The sequence below is a fragment of the Rhinatrema bivittatum genome, chromosome 11 (genome assembly GCF_901001135.1).
Source record: "Rhinatrema bivittatum chromosome 11, aRhiBiv1.1, whole genome shotgun sequence".
NCBI classification, from domain to species: domain Eukaryota; kingdom Metazoa; phylum Chordata; class Amphibia; order Gymnophiona; family Rhinatrematidae; genus Rhinatrema; species Rhinatrema bivittatum.
Window position 1 is genome coordinate 243,162 of NC_042625.1, and position 21,414 is coordinate 264,575.

The following is a 21,414-nucleotide window of genomic DNA, read 5'->3' on the forward strand; positions in this document are numbered from 1 at the left end:
CCAAGGCATCGGAAGTTTAAAAAGCGCATAGAACCAGGATGCTGGGTTTGATAGACCCTTGGTCTCACCCAGTTTGGCAATTTCTTATGTTCTTAAACTTACGCCCAAATTTTAAAAACCCAGCGTGCGTAAAATCTGGTGGATAAGTGTGTGACTGGGCCTAGTGCATTTAAAACATGGACTGGCCATGTGCGTATCTCCCAATACATGCAGAAGTGCCGGGTTTGATGAAAGGGGTGGGCCAGGGACAACGGCCATTAGACCCTGTCCCGAGGATGTGTGCACCAGCCACATCCTCGGCCAGCGTGCCGAAGTAACTTCTGCTTGGAAGGAGCAGGAAGTAGTAAAACAAAATTTGGGCTAGCTAGGTAGGGGTTGAGGAGGAGAGGAGAGGAGAGGGGAAAAGGTAGGAAGGGTAGTTAAGTGGGTAGGGAAGTTCCCTCCCAGTCTGCTTCTTAATTGGAGCAGACTGGGAGGGAACTAGGAAAACCGAACTTGCGTTGCCACACGTTATTTTGTAAAATCCCCCCCAGTTACGCACCGGAGAGACCACCTGCTCGCAAATGCACATGCGGACATTAAAATCCAGCACACATGTGTGAGCGGGAATCATATTTTATAACGGGTGCAAGATGCGCACCCGTTATAAAATAGCTGCATCCATGTGCGCCCTCTGGGAACCGCGTGCACATGGATGTGCGCGCTCGGGTTTTAAAATCGACGTCTTAGATTCCTTGTCTCATTTACACACGCACTCTTATACAGACTCTTTCCCTCTCTGTCACTAACACCATTGCTCTATCGTACACACACGCAAGTCCCTCTCAATAACACACATGCACAGAGGAGCCACTCGTGGCCCGCTGAGACTCTGCTTCTCTCGGCCGCGAGCAGGATGGGCACTTCCCACGACCTACCGAGTGTCTGCATTTCTCGGCCGTGAGTAGGATGGGTGCTGCTTGCAGCCCGCTGAGTCTCTGCTGCTCTCGGCCATGAGTGAAATAGGTTCCTCTCATGGGCCACCAAATCTCTACTCTTGACTATGAGTGGGATGGGCTCCTCTCATGGCTCCATATGGCTGCTCTTTGCCACCCCTTAATGGCTGGTGCCCTAGGCAACCACCTGGTTCACCTATTGGGACGCACCAGCCCTGCGAGGTCTGAAGGGGAATCTGCAGTTGTGTGCAGGGAGTCCCCGGCTATGGTGACATTCTGACATTTTCCTAGCATTGGAAAGTTTACTCCACCTCAGGAGTTAAATTTCCAGCACTAGGAAAATGGAAGCTATTCCAGCCTACTGCTCTGCATTGGGAGGCAATAGCTCATTTGCATGGGAATTCCATGAGATGGCACTAAGACCAAAGCACAGTTTTACCCCCACATTTTCTGCGGGTAAAACTCCTTGCTGCATTGGCAGTAAGGTTTACCTGCAAAAAATGCTCACACAACTGCAGGTAAAATTGTGCATTCATCTGACCACACCTTTCTGCACTCCCCCTCCTAGTCAGCCCATTTCAGAACTGACCCAGCTGATGTGAGCTGTAGATTCAATGTAACCCATCAGAACTTTGCACCCTGCTAGGCAGGAACAACAGACTTGAGCTGTCAGTGCATGTGCCAAAGTGTTCCATGAAGGCCCTTGTGGTTCCCCATCTGACTGCCACTTTGATTAGCTTCAATCCGCGTGGAGGGCATAACAATGCTTTTTGCTGTCCTGCAAACACCATGGACCAGGTTTAAGTTTCAGGCAAAAGTGGGATAAAAAAAAAAGTGCAACATGCCTGTAAGTCGGTTTGAGTTGCATTATTTTGAAATAGTGCATCTACCAAAGTATAAAGTTTAGTGTAATTTCAGGAAAGGAGAAAAAACTTCCTAGAAATATTGTGCAAATTAAATCTTTTTGCAAAAAAAAAAATAAAAAATGTATCACAGGCAAAAGTTGATGGGGGAGAGGGGAATCAGGCTGTTTGCATGGGTGTTCTGCTGGAGGTTACTCCCCTCCACCACTTGCATGAAATCAACTCCTTTGGGCAAAAGATGCATTGCTTCAAAACTGTGCAGCAAGCTCACTGGCAGGGGCTTTGCACTTCTGATTGTCTCTGCCCTTAAATATGACCCCTGAATATTTGCTGATCAGAGTGTCTGCGGAAGGCACAGGGTTATGAGTCCCAGCAGTAATTTCAGCACACAGCTGGCATCTCCCTGACATGTTTCTGGGTGAGGACCCTTACAGCACCATGCCTAGTAAAACAATCTTCACTGGGGATTATTTTTATATATGTTTGTTTATACGAGATAAAAGAAGGTCTAGCACAAAACTCACTTTTCCAGTCTGAGTTTCATGGTTTTCACAATGAATATTAATAAGCTACATCTGCCTTTATTACATTTACATTTGTTACATTTTATTAAAATTTCTGAATCTCCTAACACAGAAGGCCTAGGCAATGAACAAGATAACATACATAATCATGATAATCAACACAACAAATCAACAAGATAAAATCAAATAATAAAATGAAGATCTATATCATAAAAATAACAACTAAAATAAATGTAAAAAAAAACAGGTATCATCATTATAAAAAATAATAATTAAAAATAAAAGGTGAAATAAAACATAACAAAACTTAAAATATGGCAGAGCTTCTAAAGATAAGCTAAATTAAAAAGAAAGGTTTTTACTTGTTTCCTGAAGAATAAGGTTAATTTGCATATTGTGGTACGTATGAAACCATACTTGGTTGATAGGCCTGAAGACCAGGTTTGGAAAAATTGAGGCCAGAAGTTAGAGCACAGGTCTAGATGACAGGAAAGCTCCTGGGGCTCTAGCTCTTTGACCTTGGGTAAGCCACTTTATTGTATTATGCTTTGATTTACCTGGCTGACACTGGACAATCACAACAATATTGTTCTTGCTTTTGTCTTCCATTTAGAAGTTTATTTGTAGCCCAGCCATCAGAAATCTGCTATCAGGTCATCCACTCCAGAGGTGGCTGCATATGATTCTGAAGTATGAACCTGCAAAGTGCATTAATATCCTCTTTGGATGAAAGTGCTACACAGATCCAACATCTGGATCTAGCCCAAATGTTTTCTAAAAATAATTTTAGAAAAGAAAAAGCACTTATTAATTATTCTGTAATTCTTGTTCATTCTGCTTTTAATTCCTGAGATGATATTAGTGAATGTGGGGAGGGGGTTTAATTGCTTTGTACCTCGCTTCAGCTAGCTTGGCCCCAGGAGGACAGGGGGTGAAGTGTCCTCCATGGTCTATTTATTTATTTACTTATAGCACCCGATAATCAGTGCTACTTAGCTCAGCAGCCACCACGTAGCAGGCTGAATAGTTAGCCGACTAAATGGTGGGCAGGTGGAAGGAGCAACTTTATATTTTTAACTGCTATGATAGTTTCTAAAATGAATTATGGGCAATCAAATTAAATAAATAAAAGTAATGGGTTATCAGACTAATTTAGCCAGATAAATGGTAATATTCAGCCTATCATTGAGCCGGATAAACTTATCTAGTAATTCTACTGGTCTACTACCAAAATGCTTCCAAAATAAATGTAATCAAACTTTACTAAATCTGGATCATTGACAAAGAAATTAATAATTGTTGGTTGATTGTGGATTGGCTTAAGTTTTTAAGATATACTACTGGGTCAGAATATAAGACCTTTGACTTGGGAATTGTGGAGAATAAGTGAGTTAAGTAGGGGAAGGATCTCAAATTAAACCAGAAATTACCAATATACATTTTTTACTGAATCTATGAATAAATCTATGACTGGGTTTGGACAGTACTTGCTTTTTGGGACAACAATGAATGATGCAATCTGAAGCTTGTATTGCATCATAGATGATATGACCCAAGAAACAAATCGGAAGCCGATCAATGATGCTGAAAAGCAGGAAACAAAATGATGATCGGTAGAATTAGGGATTCTTTTATTGGTCTTAGCCCGACTCTGGCCGGGTTTCGCTCGCAAGAGCTGCCTCAGGGGCTACTGTACCAATGGTGACTTATATTATCCTACATAAATTATGTAGGTTCTTCACATCGCAATGGTTCGATTTATAACAAGTTGGCTCGATGGTAGATCAGCGATTTACCAATCAATGTATTGTGAATGTTTTGAAAATACAGACAGCACTGTCGGTGCTCTGAGTATCAACTTTCACAGCAGCGCACAACTTCAGGTCTCTGCTCATACTGAGTATGAGCCGCGAAACTCGACCTGAGTCGGGCGAATTGTGAACGCGTCTCTGTTTGAATAAACAATTGAAAAACATCCAGGCATCTATTTTTGTGTTTATTCTACACAAAAAAACAAGAATATACAGAACTGATTAGTTTGGAAAAATACATCTAGTATATGGTTATAAAAATCAAAGCATAAGACCATTACAATCAGGTAATATTAATATATAAACCCATTATCTAGACGTATGTGCAGCGGCAATTAGGGGGACAAGATGTTGTATAAGCAGAATACACAAGAAATTATACTAGCAAAAATTTTTAAATGCCTTGGTATTCACAATGCTGATTATTGACCTCATAATTATTAATCAATACAATTCAATGCTGCATCAATGAACAGCATTAAAAACAAAACAGCCACATAAATAAATAATATAAGCAATCATACTTAATAAAATGCATTATAATAAAAATAGTAAACATAACATCTTAAAATTCCATCTCAACTAATCCCAATAATCAACTAACAAATCTGTGTGCCTCCATCTCATTGCCCCATTAAAAGTAAATAATCAAACTAACATAAACCTTCTAAAAGGCCAGTTTAAACAACCAGGTTTTAACTACCTTCCAAAAACCGAGATAATCTTCTTGACAACATTCTCTTGGGAGGGGATACCATAGGGTAGGAGCCACAAGTGAAACATAGAAGTGTGATGGCAGAAAAAGGCTATAGTGCAGGGGTGGCCAACTCCAGTCCTCAAGAACCACAAATTGGCCAGGTTTTCAGAATATCCATAATGAATATTTATGAGATAGGTTTGAATGCAGTGCCTCTATTGCATGCAAATCTATCTCATGCAGATTCATTCATTTATTTATTTATTTTTAATTTTTATATACCAACATTCTTACATCCGATGTAAATCATACCGGTTTACATTAAACAGAATAGCAGGAAATAAATTTCCATAGATTCATTCATTGTGGATATCCTGAAAACCTGGCCTGTTTGTGGTTCTTGACCACTGGAGTTGGCCAACCCTGCTATACGGCCTGTCTAGTCTGCCCATCCACACCAACTAATTCAACTTTAAAACCCCTACCACTCCTTCAGAAATAATCTGTTTTTATCCCATGCTTTCTTGAATTCAGATCCTGTTCTTGTCTACACCACTTCCATGGTGAGGCTGTTCCATGCATCCACTACCCTCTCTATAAAGAAATATTTATTTAGATTATGCCTGAATCTATCCCCTTTCATCCTCATCCTATGATCCCTTGTTCTAGAGTCCTTTCTTTTGAAAGAGGCCTGCCTCCTGTACATGGAAACCTTCTTGGAGATATTTAAGCATCTCTATCATATCTCCCCTATTCTGTCTCAAATATAGTCCAAAAGTAGAGAAATGGGATATAGACAAAAAATGTCATTCAAATCAAAATAGCAAATGTATGAAACGAAAGATTTCTTCACGAAAGTATTTCTTCACGGAGAGGGTGGTGGATGCCTGGAATGCCCTTCCGGAGGAAGTGGTGAAGACCAGAACTGTGAAAGACTTCAAAGGGGCGTGGGATAAACACTGCGGATCCATAAAGTCAAGAGGCCACCAATGAAGAGTGGGTGACTCGCCAGAATGATGGCTATTGACACAATACCCTTATTAAATAAACATACACATGCTTACTGTGACTCCTACATCGCTCTAAGCTTCAACAGCAAGAGGTAATGGAAAAAAGGATTTGCACTCATAAAGAGGGGAGTAGCTGGCTTGTTACGGCGGTTACTACCCCAAACCAAATATGCCTGATACTTCACTTTCAATGCATATACAGCATAGCTCTCTGCTTCAATGACAGGGGAGAAGAATAACTGATACTTCACACATCCAGCAGAGCTCTCTGCTACAACGGCAAAGGAGAAGAAAAAGGGTTCGCACTCAAAACGCGGGGAGTAGCTGGCTTGTTACGGCAGTTACTACCCCAAACCAAATGTGCCTGATACTTCACTTTCCATGCATATCCAGCATGGTTCTCTGCTGCATCGGCATGGGAGAAAGACTGATACATCACGCATTTCCAGCATAGCTCTCTGCTTCAACGGCAGGGGGAAAAAAAACAAAAACAAAAACAAAAAACTGATGCTTCACGCATATCCTGCATAGCTTCAACGACAGGGGTGAAGAAAAAAAAGGATTCGCAATCACAAAGCGAGGAGTAGCTGGCTTGTTACGGCGGTTACTACCCCAACCAAATGTGCCTGATACTTCACTTTCAATGCATATCCAGCATGGCTCTCTGCTTCTACAGCAGGGGAGAAGAAAAAAAAAAACCAACAAGAGCTGTACAACATAGTCTAGGTAAAACAAATAAGCATGGGTGTAGCTTGCTTATCGCGGCGGTTACTGCCCCTATTACCCCTAACTAATCAAGCTAGATATTTCACTTGCATGCAGCTCCATCACTGCTCTCTACATTAATGGTGGGGGTGGAAGGGGAATAGAACAAGGAGCTAAGAGTAACAGATAAGAATGAGAGAAAAAATGTGTGAGGCTTGCTGGGCAGACTGGATGGGCCATTCGGTCTTCTTCTGCCGTCATTTCTATGTTTCTATGTTTCTATGTAAATTTGTAAAAGAAATTTGTAAAAGAACAGGGCATCAGAAAACTAAGGTGTTAAATTGGTGTGCATCCACCACCTCTCGCCTCGCAATGAGCCACAAGCAGTATCAGTGAAAATACCTAAATTATCATTCATTTGCCGGTTCTAATTTTGTAAACATAAAATCTAAAAACAAAAAACGAGTGCCTCCGGCCTCTACATAAAAACACCGGTACTTTAAACCCTCCAAAAAGTCACTAAAAAGCACTTAAAGCAAGAGCGCTTTCGAAGAAGAAACCTGAAGAGGTCCCTTTAAAAGCTGAAGGTGCCCAATATGAGCCTATGTTTCATTTCATACATTTGCTATTTTGATTTGAATGCCATTTTTTGTCTATATCCCATTTCCTCTAAGAACATAAGAAATTGCCATGCTGGGTCAGACCAAGGGTCCATCAAGCCCAGCATCCTGTTTCCAACAGAGGCCAAAACCAGGCCACAAGAACTTGGCAATTACCCAAACACTAAGAAAATCCCATGCTACTGATGCAATTAATAGCAGTGGCTATTCCCTAAGTAAAATTGATTAATAGTCATTAATGGACTTCTCCTCCAAGAATGTATCCAAACCTTTTTTGAACCCAGCTACACTAACTGCACTAACCACCTCCTCTGGCAACAAATTCCAGAGCTTTATTGTGCGTTGAGTGAAAAAGATTTTTCTCCGATTAGTCATAAATGTGCTACTTGCTAACTTCATGGAATGCCCCCTAGTCCTTCTATTATTCGAAAGTGAAAATAACCAAGTCACATCTACTCGTTTAAGACCTCTCATGATCGTAAAGACCTCTATCATATCCCCCCTCAGCCATCTCTTCTCCAAGTTGTTCAGATCTTTAATTCTGTCCCCATATACTTAAAAATGAAGACCACTGATCATTTTAGTAGCCACCCTCTAGACCGACTCCATTCTGTTTATATAGTTTTGAAGGTACATTATTCAAAGTGAGGTCTTTCCAGGGATCTATATAAGAGCAATATCGCTTCTCTTTTTTTGCTGACCATTCCTCCCCCTATGTACTCAAGCATCGTTCTGGCTTTTGCCATCACTTTATCCACTTGTTTGGCCCCCTTAAGATCATCAGATATGATCAACCCCTAGATCCAGTTCTTTTTTCATGCTTAGAAAAAGCATGCTATACTATACTTCTCCCTTGGGTTTTACATCCTAAGTGGCAGATTTTATAACCTGCACGCGTGGCCTACATTTATGCGCTCTACCCGGCACGCACAAATGTACGCCCAATTTTATAACATGTGCGTGCATGTTATAAAATCCAGGGTCGGCGCGCACAAGGGGGTGCACACTTGTGCACTTTGCACACACTGAGCCCTAGGGGAGCCCCGATGGCTTTCCCCGTTCCCTTCGAGGCCGCTCTGAAATCGGAGCAGCCTCGGAGGGAACTTTCCTTCCGCCCCCCCCCCCATCTTCCCTTCCCTTATCTAACCCACCTCTCAGCCCTACCTAAATCCTCCCTACCTTTATTTCAGGAGTTACGCCTGCGGGCTGGCTGCCAGCTCACTATCCCCCGGCACGGCCGCTGTGCCAGAGGACTCGGGACCGCCCCTGGACCGGCACCCCGCCCCCCACTTCCCCCCCCTTTTTCAAAGCCCCAAGACATACGAGCTTCCCGGGACTTGTGTGTGTCGCCGAGCCTATGCAAAATAGGCTCGGCAGGCGCAGGTTTTCGGAGTTACGTGTGTAACCCTTTGAAAATCTGTCCCTAAATGCATAACTGCATTTTATAGCATCAAATCTCAGCTGACAGACCCTAGACCATTCCTCAAGCTTTGCTAGATCCCGCCTCATGTTTTCCACTCCTTCTTAGCTGTGTGCACTGTTACAGATTTTGGCATCATCTGCAGAAAGGCAAACCTTTCCTGACAAACCTTCTACAACATTACTCATGAAAATGCTGAAAAAATCGGTCCAGTGACTGATCCCTGTAGCACATTACTAATAACATCCTCCTCAGAATGAGCTTTGCCTCCTCCCATTTAACTCGTTTCTAACCCATTCAGCCACTTTAGGGCCCACAGCAAGGACGCTCAATTTACCGACGTGGAACCGTGCCAAAATCCACATACACTACATCTTGTACTCTCTGCTGCTTCAACTCTCTGGTTATCCAAAGAAATTAATCAGATTCCTTTGACATGACATCTCTGGTAAAAGCCATCTATGTCAGATCTTGCAATCCAGTGGACTCCAGAAACTGCACTAGCTTCTATTTTAGCAGCAATTCCATGAATTTGTTCACCCCAGAAGTCAGACTAGCTGGCCTGTAGTTCCCAGCTTCCTCTTTACTTCCACTTTTGTGAATAGGAACCACATCTGCCTGTCTCCAGTCCTCTGAAACTACTCCCGACTCTACAGATGCATTGAAAAGGTCATCCAGAGGAGCTGCCAAAACGTCTCTAAATTCCTGCATCTGACCCCATTGCTTTATCTACTTTAAGTTTGGGTACTTTCCAGGTATTGATACTTAGTTTGGCCACTGTTGGAGACAGCATACTGGGCTTGATGGACCCTTGGTCTGACCTAGTATTGCAAGTCTTATATTCTAAGATTAGTTAGCTCCTCATGAACACACTTTTCTAAAATCAATTGAGTTGACCTCACTTCCAATCCTATTTGTGTTTATGTGGTTCTGCTCCTGACTCTAACATAAGGGGTCATTTATCAAAGTGCTATTTGCATGGTGCAATGCAAATTAAGAAAAGTTTGTGGCTGGATTTCTGGCCAAGTGGGCTGGCTTTGCGAAACCATATCACACAATTTTAATTCACATTTTAACTACACCTTTTTCATTTGTGTTAAGCCCTCATACTAGGTAGGTATTTATACCTCTATAGGAGGCCCACCTAGCTACTCGAGGTGAGGTTTAGGTATTAGTGTAGGGGTTAGGGGCCACTTTGACATGCAGAGTGCGACTTACAAACAGAACAGTGCACTCTTGTGAAGATTTGATGACCTTCGGAGTGAGGAAACTCACCCAAAGATGAGATTTGTGCAATGATCTCTCAACCTAGCTTGATGTACTCTGGGTAACGTCGCAGTCTACAGTCTGCATTTCAAAGTGGCCCCTAACCCCTACATTAATACCTAAACCTCACCTTGAGTAGTTAGGTGGGACTCCTATAGAGGTATAAATACCTACCTAGTATGAGGACCTTATAGCTAGGCGCTCTGTCTCTCTCTGTCTCTCTCTTTCCCTTCCTTCCACCCCCCCCCCCCCCCCCCCGCAGTGGTTGTAGGTTGGAATTGCAACAATTGTGGTACATATCACGAAAAAGTTATCGTAGTTTGCGGTAATACCTATGCAAAGCACTAAGATAGCGCACTTTGCAATAAACAGCCTTTTACCATAAAACATGCCCCTTTTCCTATCGAGTGCGATATTTAGTGCATTTTGATAAATCCAGGCCATAGTGAGCAGGGAACAGAAATATTTGTTAAGAAATTTCACTTTTCCTTGTCAGCTTCTACATATTCCTTCCCTTCTTCTCTAAATCTCACAGTGCCACTTTTGCACTTCCTGCTATCACTAACATATCTTAAAGTCTCTTCTTCCCATTTTACCATAGTTGCTATTTTTTCTTCCATTTGAATCTTTGAATTTCTAACTACTTTCCTAGCTTTTCTTACCTTTTCTATTGTCACCTGTCTTCCTCTTTCTGTGATCTCTTGTAGTTTAGGAACACTAACCTTTTATCCCTTACCTTTTCGGCTACTTCTTTATTTATTTTATTTATTTAGCGTTTTTCTATACCGGCATTCATGATTAGAAACCACATCATGCCGGTTTACATAAAACAAGGGGTGAGAACAAGAAACGAAAAACAAGTGCAAGGAGAACAAAAGTTACATTACAACAGGGTCTTAAAACTGGGACGGGAAATTAGAATAAGAGAGACGAACGGAAGGAAGGGATTAAAATATTTACATTATTTACATTATGATATTTCTTTAGAAATCCATGGTGACTTTTTGTTCTTTCCTTTATTTAATTTCTTAACTGAGAAGGCCCTACATCTTGTCTTTTATAAGCGAGCCTACTTAGCAGATGGAATATTCAACCGCTCATCTTAAGAGAAGCATAACTCTTGAACTAAAGTGTAACTTACCCTCAATGCTGCACTTTTGATCAGCAGAGAAAATGAACAGTTTTGCCTCCTCCCTAAGATCAAGTACTTTTCCTCTGCATTGCATTCAGACTATTCTATTTGGTAAGTTCTTACTTACCCATCTCCACTGGCCACTTTGGGAACTTGGGCGCTGTGGTATGGATCCTTATTGATTCTCCATGCAATTGGCAAACTGAGACTTATAAAGAATGAAGAAGGGGAAATGGACTGTGGCTATTGCAAAAGATAAACTCAAAGTTTGGAGCAATGTAAGAAGAAAGGGAGTTTGGGCTTTGGCTGTAATTCCAGACATTTTCTGCCTCTGTGTATCATCTGCCTGTACTTTGTCTGCAGAGTTACAAGCTGCAGTAAAGTCTGAATTTAGCCTTCAATAAACTCAATATCATTTTTCTGATGACTCCACTTTTTTTTTTTTTTACCTATAGTTTCCTCCTGCTCCCTTATACTTTCAATTCAGTCTGAACCTGGGCTGCGATCTGGCCACATGACCCTTCATTAACCACCCCCCTCTCTTTTATATCCACTTCTAATTTGCATTTTAGCCCAATAATTGCAGTGACAGTCTTTGGTTGGAAGCCATGCACTTGGACTCCTTCAAGAATTCTGCAATCATGGGTTATGAATCTAGCCACTAGGTATCGCCCTTAACTAGGAGCCATGACTTCCTTCCTTGTTTCCCAAGAGCTGTGAACAGCATCTCCAGCCCCTGACAAGCCAGGGAACAGAACACCTGACCTGGAGATTGAACCAGGGACCTTCTGCATGACAATGCACACTTCCAACTGAGCCCCTGGACTGGCTTAAGATCAGCTAATTCATGCCTTAAGGTGCATGTGATTTGTAATCAAAATCAGAATAAAAATGCATCTACTTTTTATTCCAAAAAATGTAAAAAATAAAAGAAAAAATATTGCTAGAAAAATAAAGAAAGGAAGTGAGAATAAGACCTAAAGATATTGATATAGATATTTTGCAGAATTTGCTGCTTTAAAATAGCTCAGTAACAGGAGACCACAGGAATGGGGACAGGAATCTTGAGGACACTCAGGATAGATGTGTTAGTGCTAGTAGTATACCAAGCTGGTCTAGCAGATGCCATCTATCTCACATCATGGCTTACTCCTGAGAAGAGAGACAGTTTGTTCTTACTATAAACAGGAATTTGCAGGGAATATCTTGGAAAGAGCTCATCCTGTGCTGGACTACTGTATAGGAATTGATTTGGTACCTGTTCTCCAGAATCTGCTGCCGAAGCATCTTTACATACTCAAAACTCTCCAGGCTGCAGATGTCATAGACGAGGACGTAGGCACTGGTGTTTCTGAGACCCCGGCACTTGAGATCTGACCACTCCTGCCAAGGAAGACAAGCAGAGGTCCATGTGAGACAAAATCTATTCATTGAGCTAAAATATCTCATCTAGGTCTAAACACAGGGGCTTTTGGTGGAGTAAATGAAGTGGAAGTGGCAGGATCAAAAGGGAATATAGAAATTAGATCATCACCATCACTGTAAGATGGCATTAGCTCCGTTAAGCAGCTGGTTATAAATTCCAAAAATGACAACATATCGCAGCCAAGATCTGTAGGTATTTCATTATCACCAAGGAGCTCACAATCTAAGTTTGTAACTGAGGCAATGGAGGGTGAAGTCACTTGCCCAAGGTCACAAGGAGCAGCAACGGGATTTGAATCCTGGTTTGCAGCCCATTGCTCTAACCATTAGGTTACTCCACTCATGGGCCTTCCCTTAATAGAATATACCAATGGAGCAAAGTATTATCAAATGAGGAGGACTGTACAGTGCAAACATCAAATTCATCTCAGTTGTGACAAATGCTCAGTCTGACAATCCATTGGGAGCACTGAGAGGAGAGGATCACCTTGTTGGTGGCTGAAAGGAATCAGTAAGTTTTGCTTGGGAAATATTTTTTTTAACAATTGGGGCGAAGTTAACTATTAGGGAATATTATTTAGTGTGTTTGTGCTTTTAATAGTAAGGCAGCGAATAAACAGAAGTTAGACTGTATTTTTAAATAGTAAGGCAGCTAATAAGCAGAAGTTAGAGTGTTTGTATATTTAAAAAAAAAAAAAAAAGCTAGCCAGAAGCTAGAAATAAGCTAGGAGCAGTGTATACCTAAGTAAAAAGGTTGAAAAGTTCAGTTCAGTTACTCACCTTGGAAAGGTGTTAAGGTAGTGTGATTTGGTTTGATTAGGTATCAACATTTGTTAATCAAGAGAGCAGTGAGTCACTTTGATTAATTGAAGTGTTGAGGTTGTGTGATTGATTTGAGTAGGTACCATCATTTGTTAATCAGAACAGCAGTGAGTCACTCAGGACAACTAACTGTAGTGTAAATCTCCAAAGGGTTTCTTTTGCATTAATTTACCTTAGAAGCACAATATATATTGCAAGGGAAGAGCTCAGTAACCCACAATCCAGTGGGAGCACTGAGAGGAGGGGATCACCTTGCTGGTGGCTGAAAAGAATCAGTAAGTTTTACTTGGGAAGTTTGTGGCAAAGTTAACTACTGGGGAATATTATTTAGTGTGTTTGTGCTTTTAATAGTCAGTAAGGCAGCAAATAAACAGAAGTTAGACTGTTTGTTTTTCCAAACCCTCCGACCCCTCACCCACCCATCCCTAGCTCATCCTTTAATTTATAGGCAGGTGCCACTTTCACACTAAAAAAACCCAACAGCCTTTTAACTTCACTTCACGCATTCCCCACACCTTATTGAGAGTTTGGTCATTCCCCTGTAGGCCACTACCAGACATATAGTGAATTCACTAATACATTTAAAGGACGCTAATTAGACAGATTCCTACTCCCTTAGCAACCTAAAACTTAACTAGGAACAAATTTGAGAGGAAGGCAGCAGTCCAGCAGCAAGAGGGGGGGGGCTTCCCAGTCTTTTGCATCAAGTCTTTTGCATCCGCAGTGTTTATCCCACGCCCCTTTGAAGTCTTTCACAGAACTGTGAAAGACTTCAAAGGGGTGTGGGATAAACACTGCGGATCCATAAAGTCAAGAGGCCACCAATGAAGAGTGGGTGACTCGCCAGAATGATGGCTATTGACACAATACCCTTATTAAATAAACATACACATGCTTACTGTGACTCCTACATCGCTCTAAGCTTCAACAGCAAGAGGTAATGGAAAAAAGGATTTGCACTCACAAAGAGGGGAGTAGCTGGCTTGTTACGGCGGTTACTACCCCAAACCAAATATGCCTGATACTTCACTTTCAATGCATATACAGCATAGCTCTCTGCTTCAATGACAGGGGAGAAGAATAACTGATACTTCACACATCCAGCAGAGCTCTCTGCTACAACGGCAAAGGAGAAGAAAAAGGGTTCGCACTCAAAACGCGGGGAGTAGCTGGCTTGTTACGGCAGTTACTACCCCAAACCAAATGTGCCTGATACTTCACTTTCCATGCATATCCAGCATGGTTCTCTGCTGCATCGGCATGGGAGAAAGACTGATACATCACGCATTTCCAGCATAGCTCTCTGCTTCAACGGCAGGGGGAAAAAAAAAAAACCAAAAACAAAAAACTGATGCTTCACGCATATCCTGCATAGCTTCAACGACAGGGGTGAAGAAAAAAAAGGATTCGCAATCACAAAGCGAGGAGTAGCTGGCTTGTTACGGCGGTTACTACCCCAACCAAATGTGCCTGATACTTCACTTTCAATGCATATCCAGCATGGCTCTCTGCTTCTACAGCAGGGGAGAAGAAAAAAAAAAACCAACAAGAGCTGTACAACATAGTCTAGGTAAAACAAATAAGCATGGGTGTAGCTTGCTTATCGCGGCGGTTACTGCCCCTACTACCCCTAACTAATCAAGCTAGATATTTCACTTGCATGCAGCTCCATCACTGCTCTCTACATTAATGGTGGGGGTGGAAGGGGAATAGAACAAGGAGCTAAGAGTAACATAAGAATGAGAGAAAAAATGTGTGAGGCTTGCTGGGCAGACTGGATGGGCCATTCGGTCTTCTTCTGCCGTCATTTCTATGTTTCTATGTAAGTGTCACATGTATGATTTTTTACCCGCCAGTGAGAAATTGTACATGTGCATGCAATGCAAAGAGCTCTTGCCTCTCAGAGAATGAGTCCAATCTCTGGAAGCTAGAGTGGCAGACCTGGAGGATCTGAGGCAGACAGAGAGGTATATAGATGAGACCTTCAAGGACATAGTAGCCAAATCCCAACTTCAGAATGGCATCCCTGGTGCTGCCTTGGAGGAAGAAGGTCTCATGATCAGAGAGCATCAACCTGGTGCAGCAGGAAAGGATCCTGTAGCAAGGACCTGCTCTCCAGGTAGTGCATTGTCCTTTCGCACTGAGGATGTGTCTCCAAGGCCTACTGCCCAGGAGGAAAGGGTTAGGTCGACCGTCATAGTTGGTGATTCGATTATTAGGCATACAGTCAGCCAGGTGGCTGGTGGGCATCAGGATTGCCTGGTAACATGCCTACCTGGTATGAAGGTGGCGGACATCACGGATTTTAGACAGTGCTGGGGAGGAGCCGGCTGTTGTGGTACATGTGGGCACAAAATGACATAGGAAAATATGGGAGGGAGGCTCTGGAAGCCAAATTTAGGCTCTTAGGTAGAAAGCTTAAATCCAGAATCTCCAGGGTAACATTCTCTGAAATTTTCCCTGGTCCACGCGCAGGTCACCAGAGGCAGGCAGAGCTCCGGAGTCTCAATGCATGGATGAGACGATGGTGCAAGGAAGAGGGATTCAGTTTTGTAAGGAACTGGGGAACCTTTTGGGGAAGGGAGAGTCTTTACTGAAGTGATGGGCTTCACCTTAACCAGGGTGGAACCAGACTGCTGGCACTAACCTTTAAAAAGGAGACAGAGCAGCTTTTAAACTAGAACAAAGGGGAAAGCCAACAGTCGCTTAGCAGTGCATGGTTCGGAGGGAGGTATTTTCAAAGGATAGTAATAAAGCATTAGAATTAGGAAATCCTGACAGTGTGATTCCAATAATAAGAAAAATAGTCCAAGTGCCTGTAATTAAAAACTCACCTGAGCTAAAAAATTCCAATTTATCCCTATCAATTTAAAAGCAGAATGAAAATACAAATGAAAAACAAACTTTGAAATGTTTTTATGTTAATGCCAGAAGTTTAAGAAGTAAGATGGGAGAATTAGAATGTATAGCAGTAAATGATGACATAGACTTAATTGGCATCTTAGAGAGAGAGAGCAATTGGCTCAAGAACCGACGAGAGGGGGAGCAATTTTAGATCTAATTCTCAGTGGAGCACAGGATTTGGTGAGAGAAGTAATGGGGGTGGAGACGCTTGGCAATAGTGATCATAATATGATCAAATTTGAATTAATGACTGTAAGGGGGACAGTAAGAAAATCCACAGCTCTCGTGCTAAACGTTCAAAAGGGAAACGTTGATAAAATGAGAAAAATAGTAAAAAAATACTGAAAGGAGCAGCTACAAAGGTAAAATGTGTGCAAGAGGTGTGGTCATTGTTAAAAAATACCATCCTAGAAGCACAGTCCAGATGTATTCCACACATTAAAAAAGGTGGAAAGAAGGCAAAATAATTACCAGCATGGTTAAAAGGTGAGGTGAAAGAGGCTAGTTTAGCCAAAAGTTCTTCATTCAAAAATTGGAAAAAGGATCCAACAGAAGAAATAGGATAATGCATAAGCATTGGCAAATTAAATATAAGCCATTGATAAGACAGGCTTAAAGAGAATTTGAAAAGAAGTTGGCTGTAGAGGCAAAAAACTCACAGTAAAAACTTTTTCAAATATATCCAAAGCAGAAAGCATGTGAGGGAGTCAGTTGGACCGTTAGATGATCGAGGGGTTAAAGGGGCATTTAGAGAAGATAAGGCCATCGTGGAAAGATGAAACAATTTCTTTACATCGGTGTTTACTGAAGAGGATGATGGGGAGATACCCGTTCTAGAGAAGGTTGTCATGGGTAATGATTCAGATGGACTGAACCAAATCATGGTGAACCTAGAAAATGTGGTAGGCCTGATAGACAAACCGAAGAGTAGTAAATCACCTGGACTGGATGGTATACACCCCAGGGTTCTGAAGGAACTAAAAAATGAAATTTCTGACCTATTAGTAAAAATTTGTAACCTATCATTAAAATTATCCAATGTACCTGAAGACAGGAGGATAGCAAATGTAACCACAATCTTTAAAAAGGGCTCCAGGGGTGATCCGGGAACAATAGACCAGTGAGCCTGACTTCAATGCTGGGAAAAATAGTGGAAACTATTCTAAAGATCAAAATCACAGAACATATAGAAAGACATGGTTTAATGGAACAAAGTCAGTATGGCTTTACCCAAGGCAAGTCTTGCCTCACAAATCTGCTTCACTTTTTTGAAGGAGTTAATAAACATGTGGATAAAGATGAACCGGTAGATGTATATTTGGATTTTCAGAAGGTGTTTGACAAAGTTCCTCATGAGAGGCTTCTAGGAAAAGTAAAAAGTCAAGGGATAGGAGGCGTTGTCCTTTCATGGATTACAAACTGGCTAAAAGACAGGAAACAGAGAGTAGGATTAAATGGACAATTTTCGCAGTGGAAGGGAGTGGGCAGTGGAGTGTCTCAGAGATCTGTATTGGGACCTGTACTTTTCAATATATTTATAAATGATCTGGAAAGGAATATGACGAGTGAGGTAATCAAATTTGCCGATGATACAAAATTGTTCAGAGTAGTTAAATCACAAGCAGATTGTGATAAATTGCAGAAAGAACTTGTGAGACTGGAAAATTGGGCAACCAAATGGCAGATGAAATTTAATGTGGATAAATGCAAGGTGTTGCATATAAGGAAAAATAACCCATGCTATAATTACACAATGTTGGGTTCCATATTAGGTGCTACCACCCAAGAAAGAGATCTAGGCGTCATAGTGGATAAGACCTTGAAATCGTTGGTGCAGTGTGCTGCGGCAGTCAAAAAAGCAAACAGAATGTTGGGAATTATTAGAAAGGGAATGGTGAATAAAACGGAAAATGTCATAATGCCTCTGTATCGCTCCATGGTGAGACCGCACCTTGAATACTGTGTACAATTCTGGTCGCCGCATCTCAAAAAAGATATAATTGCGATGGAGAAGGTACAGAGAAGGGCGACCAAAATGATAGAGGGGATGGAACAGCTCCCCTATGAGGAAAGACTAAAGAGGTTAGGACTATTCAGCTTGGAGAAGAGATGACTGAGGGGGGATATGATAGAGGTGTTTAAAATCATGAGAGGTCTAGAACAGGAAAATGTGAGCGGCCTCGGAGGGAACTTTCCTTCGGCCTCCCCCCACCTTCCCCTCCCTTCCCCTATCTAACCCTAACCCCCTCAGCCCTATCTACCTTTATCGCGAAAGTTACACCTGCCCTGGCCGGCCACTGCCGCATGATTCCCCGGCCCAGAAGCGATTTCAGAGGCCTCGGCCACGTCCCCGAAAGGCCCCGGGCTGCAGCCACACCCACGGCCACGCCCCAAATGACGTGCTGCCGTGACCCCCCCCCCCCCCCCCCAAGAAAGCTCCCGGACTTACGCGCGTCCCGGGGCTTGTGCGCGCCGCCGAGCCTATGCAAAATAGGCTTGGCGCATGCAGGGGGGTTATGAAAGGGTTACACGTATAACTTATGCGCATAACTCTTTTAAAATCTACCTGTTAGTTTTTGAGTACTTGTCAGGTTCTTATGGCCAGGATTGGCCACAAGTTGGAGACAGGATGCTGGGCTTGATGGACCCTTGGTCTGACCCAGTATGGAACGTTCTTATGTTCTTATGACCCCAAATTCAGAGACAGGGCCAGTGTAAGGGTATTGGACGACTTGGGCCTCACACCCTCACCCTTTTCCCCCTAATAAACTTTCAAGTCCATAGGCCACCCCCCTCTCCTCTTAAATTTTGATAATTTAACAAAGATTAAGATGAAACTACCATCACTCCTCCCAGAACAATCCTGTAAAATCACATCATTTGACATAGACAGCATAATTTTCAAAAGATATTTACATGGATAAATAGAGATGTATCTGGGTAACAGAAGCTGTTTGAAAATTATCAACACTAAGGGCCAGATTTTAAGAATTACACGCGAGCGTAGATTTGTATGCACAACCCGGCGCGCACAAATCTACGCCCGATTTTAACATGCGCACGCAGCTGCGCATGTTAAAATCTATGGTTGGCGCGCGCAAGAAAACAGAATGTTGGGAATTATTAGAAAAGGAATGGTGAATAAAACGGAAATGTCATAATGCCTCTGTATCGCTCCATGGTGAGACCGCACCTTGAATACTGTGTACAATTGTGGTCACTGCATCTCCAAAAAGATATAATTGCGATGGAGAAGGTACAGAGAAGGGCTACCAAAATGATAAAGGGGATGGAACTGCTCCCGTATGAGGAAAGGCTAAAGGCTGTTCAGCTTGGAGAAGAGACGGATGAGGGGGGATATGATAGAGGTATTTAAAATCATGAGAGGTCTAGAATGGGTAAATGTGAATCGGTTATTTACTTTTTCGGATAATAGAAGGACTAGGGGGCATTCCATGAAGTTAGCAAGTAGCACATTTAAAACTAATCGGAGAAAATTATTTTTCATTCAAAGCACAATAAAGCTCTGGAATTTGTTGCCAGAGGATGTGGTTAGTGCAGTTAGTGCAGTGCTATTACTGGCTTCAGTAGCATGAGATCTACTTAGTGTTTGGGTACTTATCAGGTTCTTGTGGCCTGGATTGGCCACTGTTGGAAACAGGATGCTGGCCTTGATTGACCCTTGGTCTGACCCAGTATGGCAAGTTCTTATGTTCTAAGGAACGTGGAAACACAAGAACAGGAACACCAGAGCATGAGGATAAGGCAATGCGCACTGAAGGCCGAAGAACTCCAGGAGACCTGTTGCTGATGCGAGGCTCCAGAACTTCTACAGGATTTAAATGGCCCAGGGGGCCTTGACATCATCAGGAGGCTCCAAGATGGTTTTCCCACCATGTGGTCCGCCCATGCATGCATGGAAGCAGCAGCATTCATGCCATGAAGCTTGGCATCAGAGCAGTCCGGCAGCATCCTGGGGTGAGTGAGGCAGCTCGCAGGGCCATTGCGTGAGATGCTGCATATAACAGTATCACCCCTCCAAAGCTCCCTCTCCAATCTTTTGGGCTTAGGTTTTCTGGGGAGTTTTTTGTGGAATTCTTATATTATCAGGTTGTGTAAGGGGAGTTAGTGTCTCTTACATCTCTCCTACAGTTTCCCCTTCTTATTTACTAGCGACCCCGCCTGTCTGTCTGCTTAGAGAATTCATTAAACTATTTGTCTAAGTAATGCTTTATTTCTCGGTTACATAGAGCTAGGTATAATACTTCACCAGGAACCACACAAACAATGAGATTATTACTGCTTTCTTTTCATCTGGTTTATCAGATTATAGAGTTATAGATTATAGATTCAAGTGCTAAAAAGCCTATCTTTCTGACCCACTGATAGGGATAGATTAAAATTCTTAGTTTCTCACCAAGGTAGCAGACATTCAATGCAATCTGTTCTCTGTGAACTGGCCTCTGAACTCTGAGGTGGCATGATGTGTTCCCCGGGCAAGAGCAGCCCGAGCTGAGAAGGGTTTCACCTTGGCATTTGCCAGCAACAGGGTACACTCAACTCCTCTACTCACAGATGCCTCAGAGGGGGTGGGACTTTCTTTCAGCCCTGGGTGCAGGGAGCTCAGCAAGGGGGCGGCAACAGCACTCATATGGGTCATCTGGATGGACAATGATCAACCCTGAACCTTTGCTCCCTGCTGCTTTTAAGGGCTCACTTAGGCATAACTCAGCAACTTCATGCATAGTCGGGTGAATACACAATTAAGATTTAGATTGGCTGTGGCTTCCTGTGCTTCAGAATTCGTTGTTTCTTTCTCCATGTTCAGACAGGAGCCAGCATGACAACTTCTAGTTGTTCATATCTGACAGTGAACTGAAAAGTCCTGCTCTGGCCCCAGAGTCATAAAAAGAGATTCATACAGCACCCATTGTCCTTATGTTTCCCTTGGCTTCACCAGCTCCATCCAGGCTGGCAGGACCTGTAAATATGTCAAGCTGGTCATATACATAGCAACTACAAGTCTCTCTCTCATTTGGCTGCAGACAGTCATACAGGCCAATGTCCATTTTTCGATTGCCAGAGAGTCCATCTTAGCTGCTTGTCCTGTTAACAAGAATTGGGATATCCCTATATCTCCCCCTTTATAAACAGGGATGTGCTGGCAATGGAACACATCACTGTTTAAACCTACCAGGCTAACTGCGCAAATCTTGACTTAATGACATGAGCTAACAAGCCTTAGCCCTGACCATAAGGCAATAATAAGTAGAACAATAA

General features: G+C 42.5%; 1 protein-coding gene across 1 annotated transcript in view; it reads right to left on the reverse strand.

The window, feature by feature from the left end:
- RASL10A (RAS like family 10 member A) overlaps positions 1-21,414 on the reverse strand; it is a 93,083-nt gene that overhangs the window by 19,656 nt on the left and 52,013 nt on the right. The window contains exon 2 of the mRNA XM_029619649.1: positions 12,242-12,366. Within this exon, the coding sequence (XP_029475509.1) occupies positions 12,242-12,366 (125 nt within the window). The remainder of the gene's footprint in view (positions 1-12,241; positions 12,367-21,414) is intronic.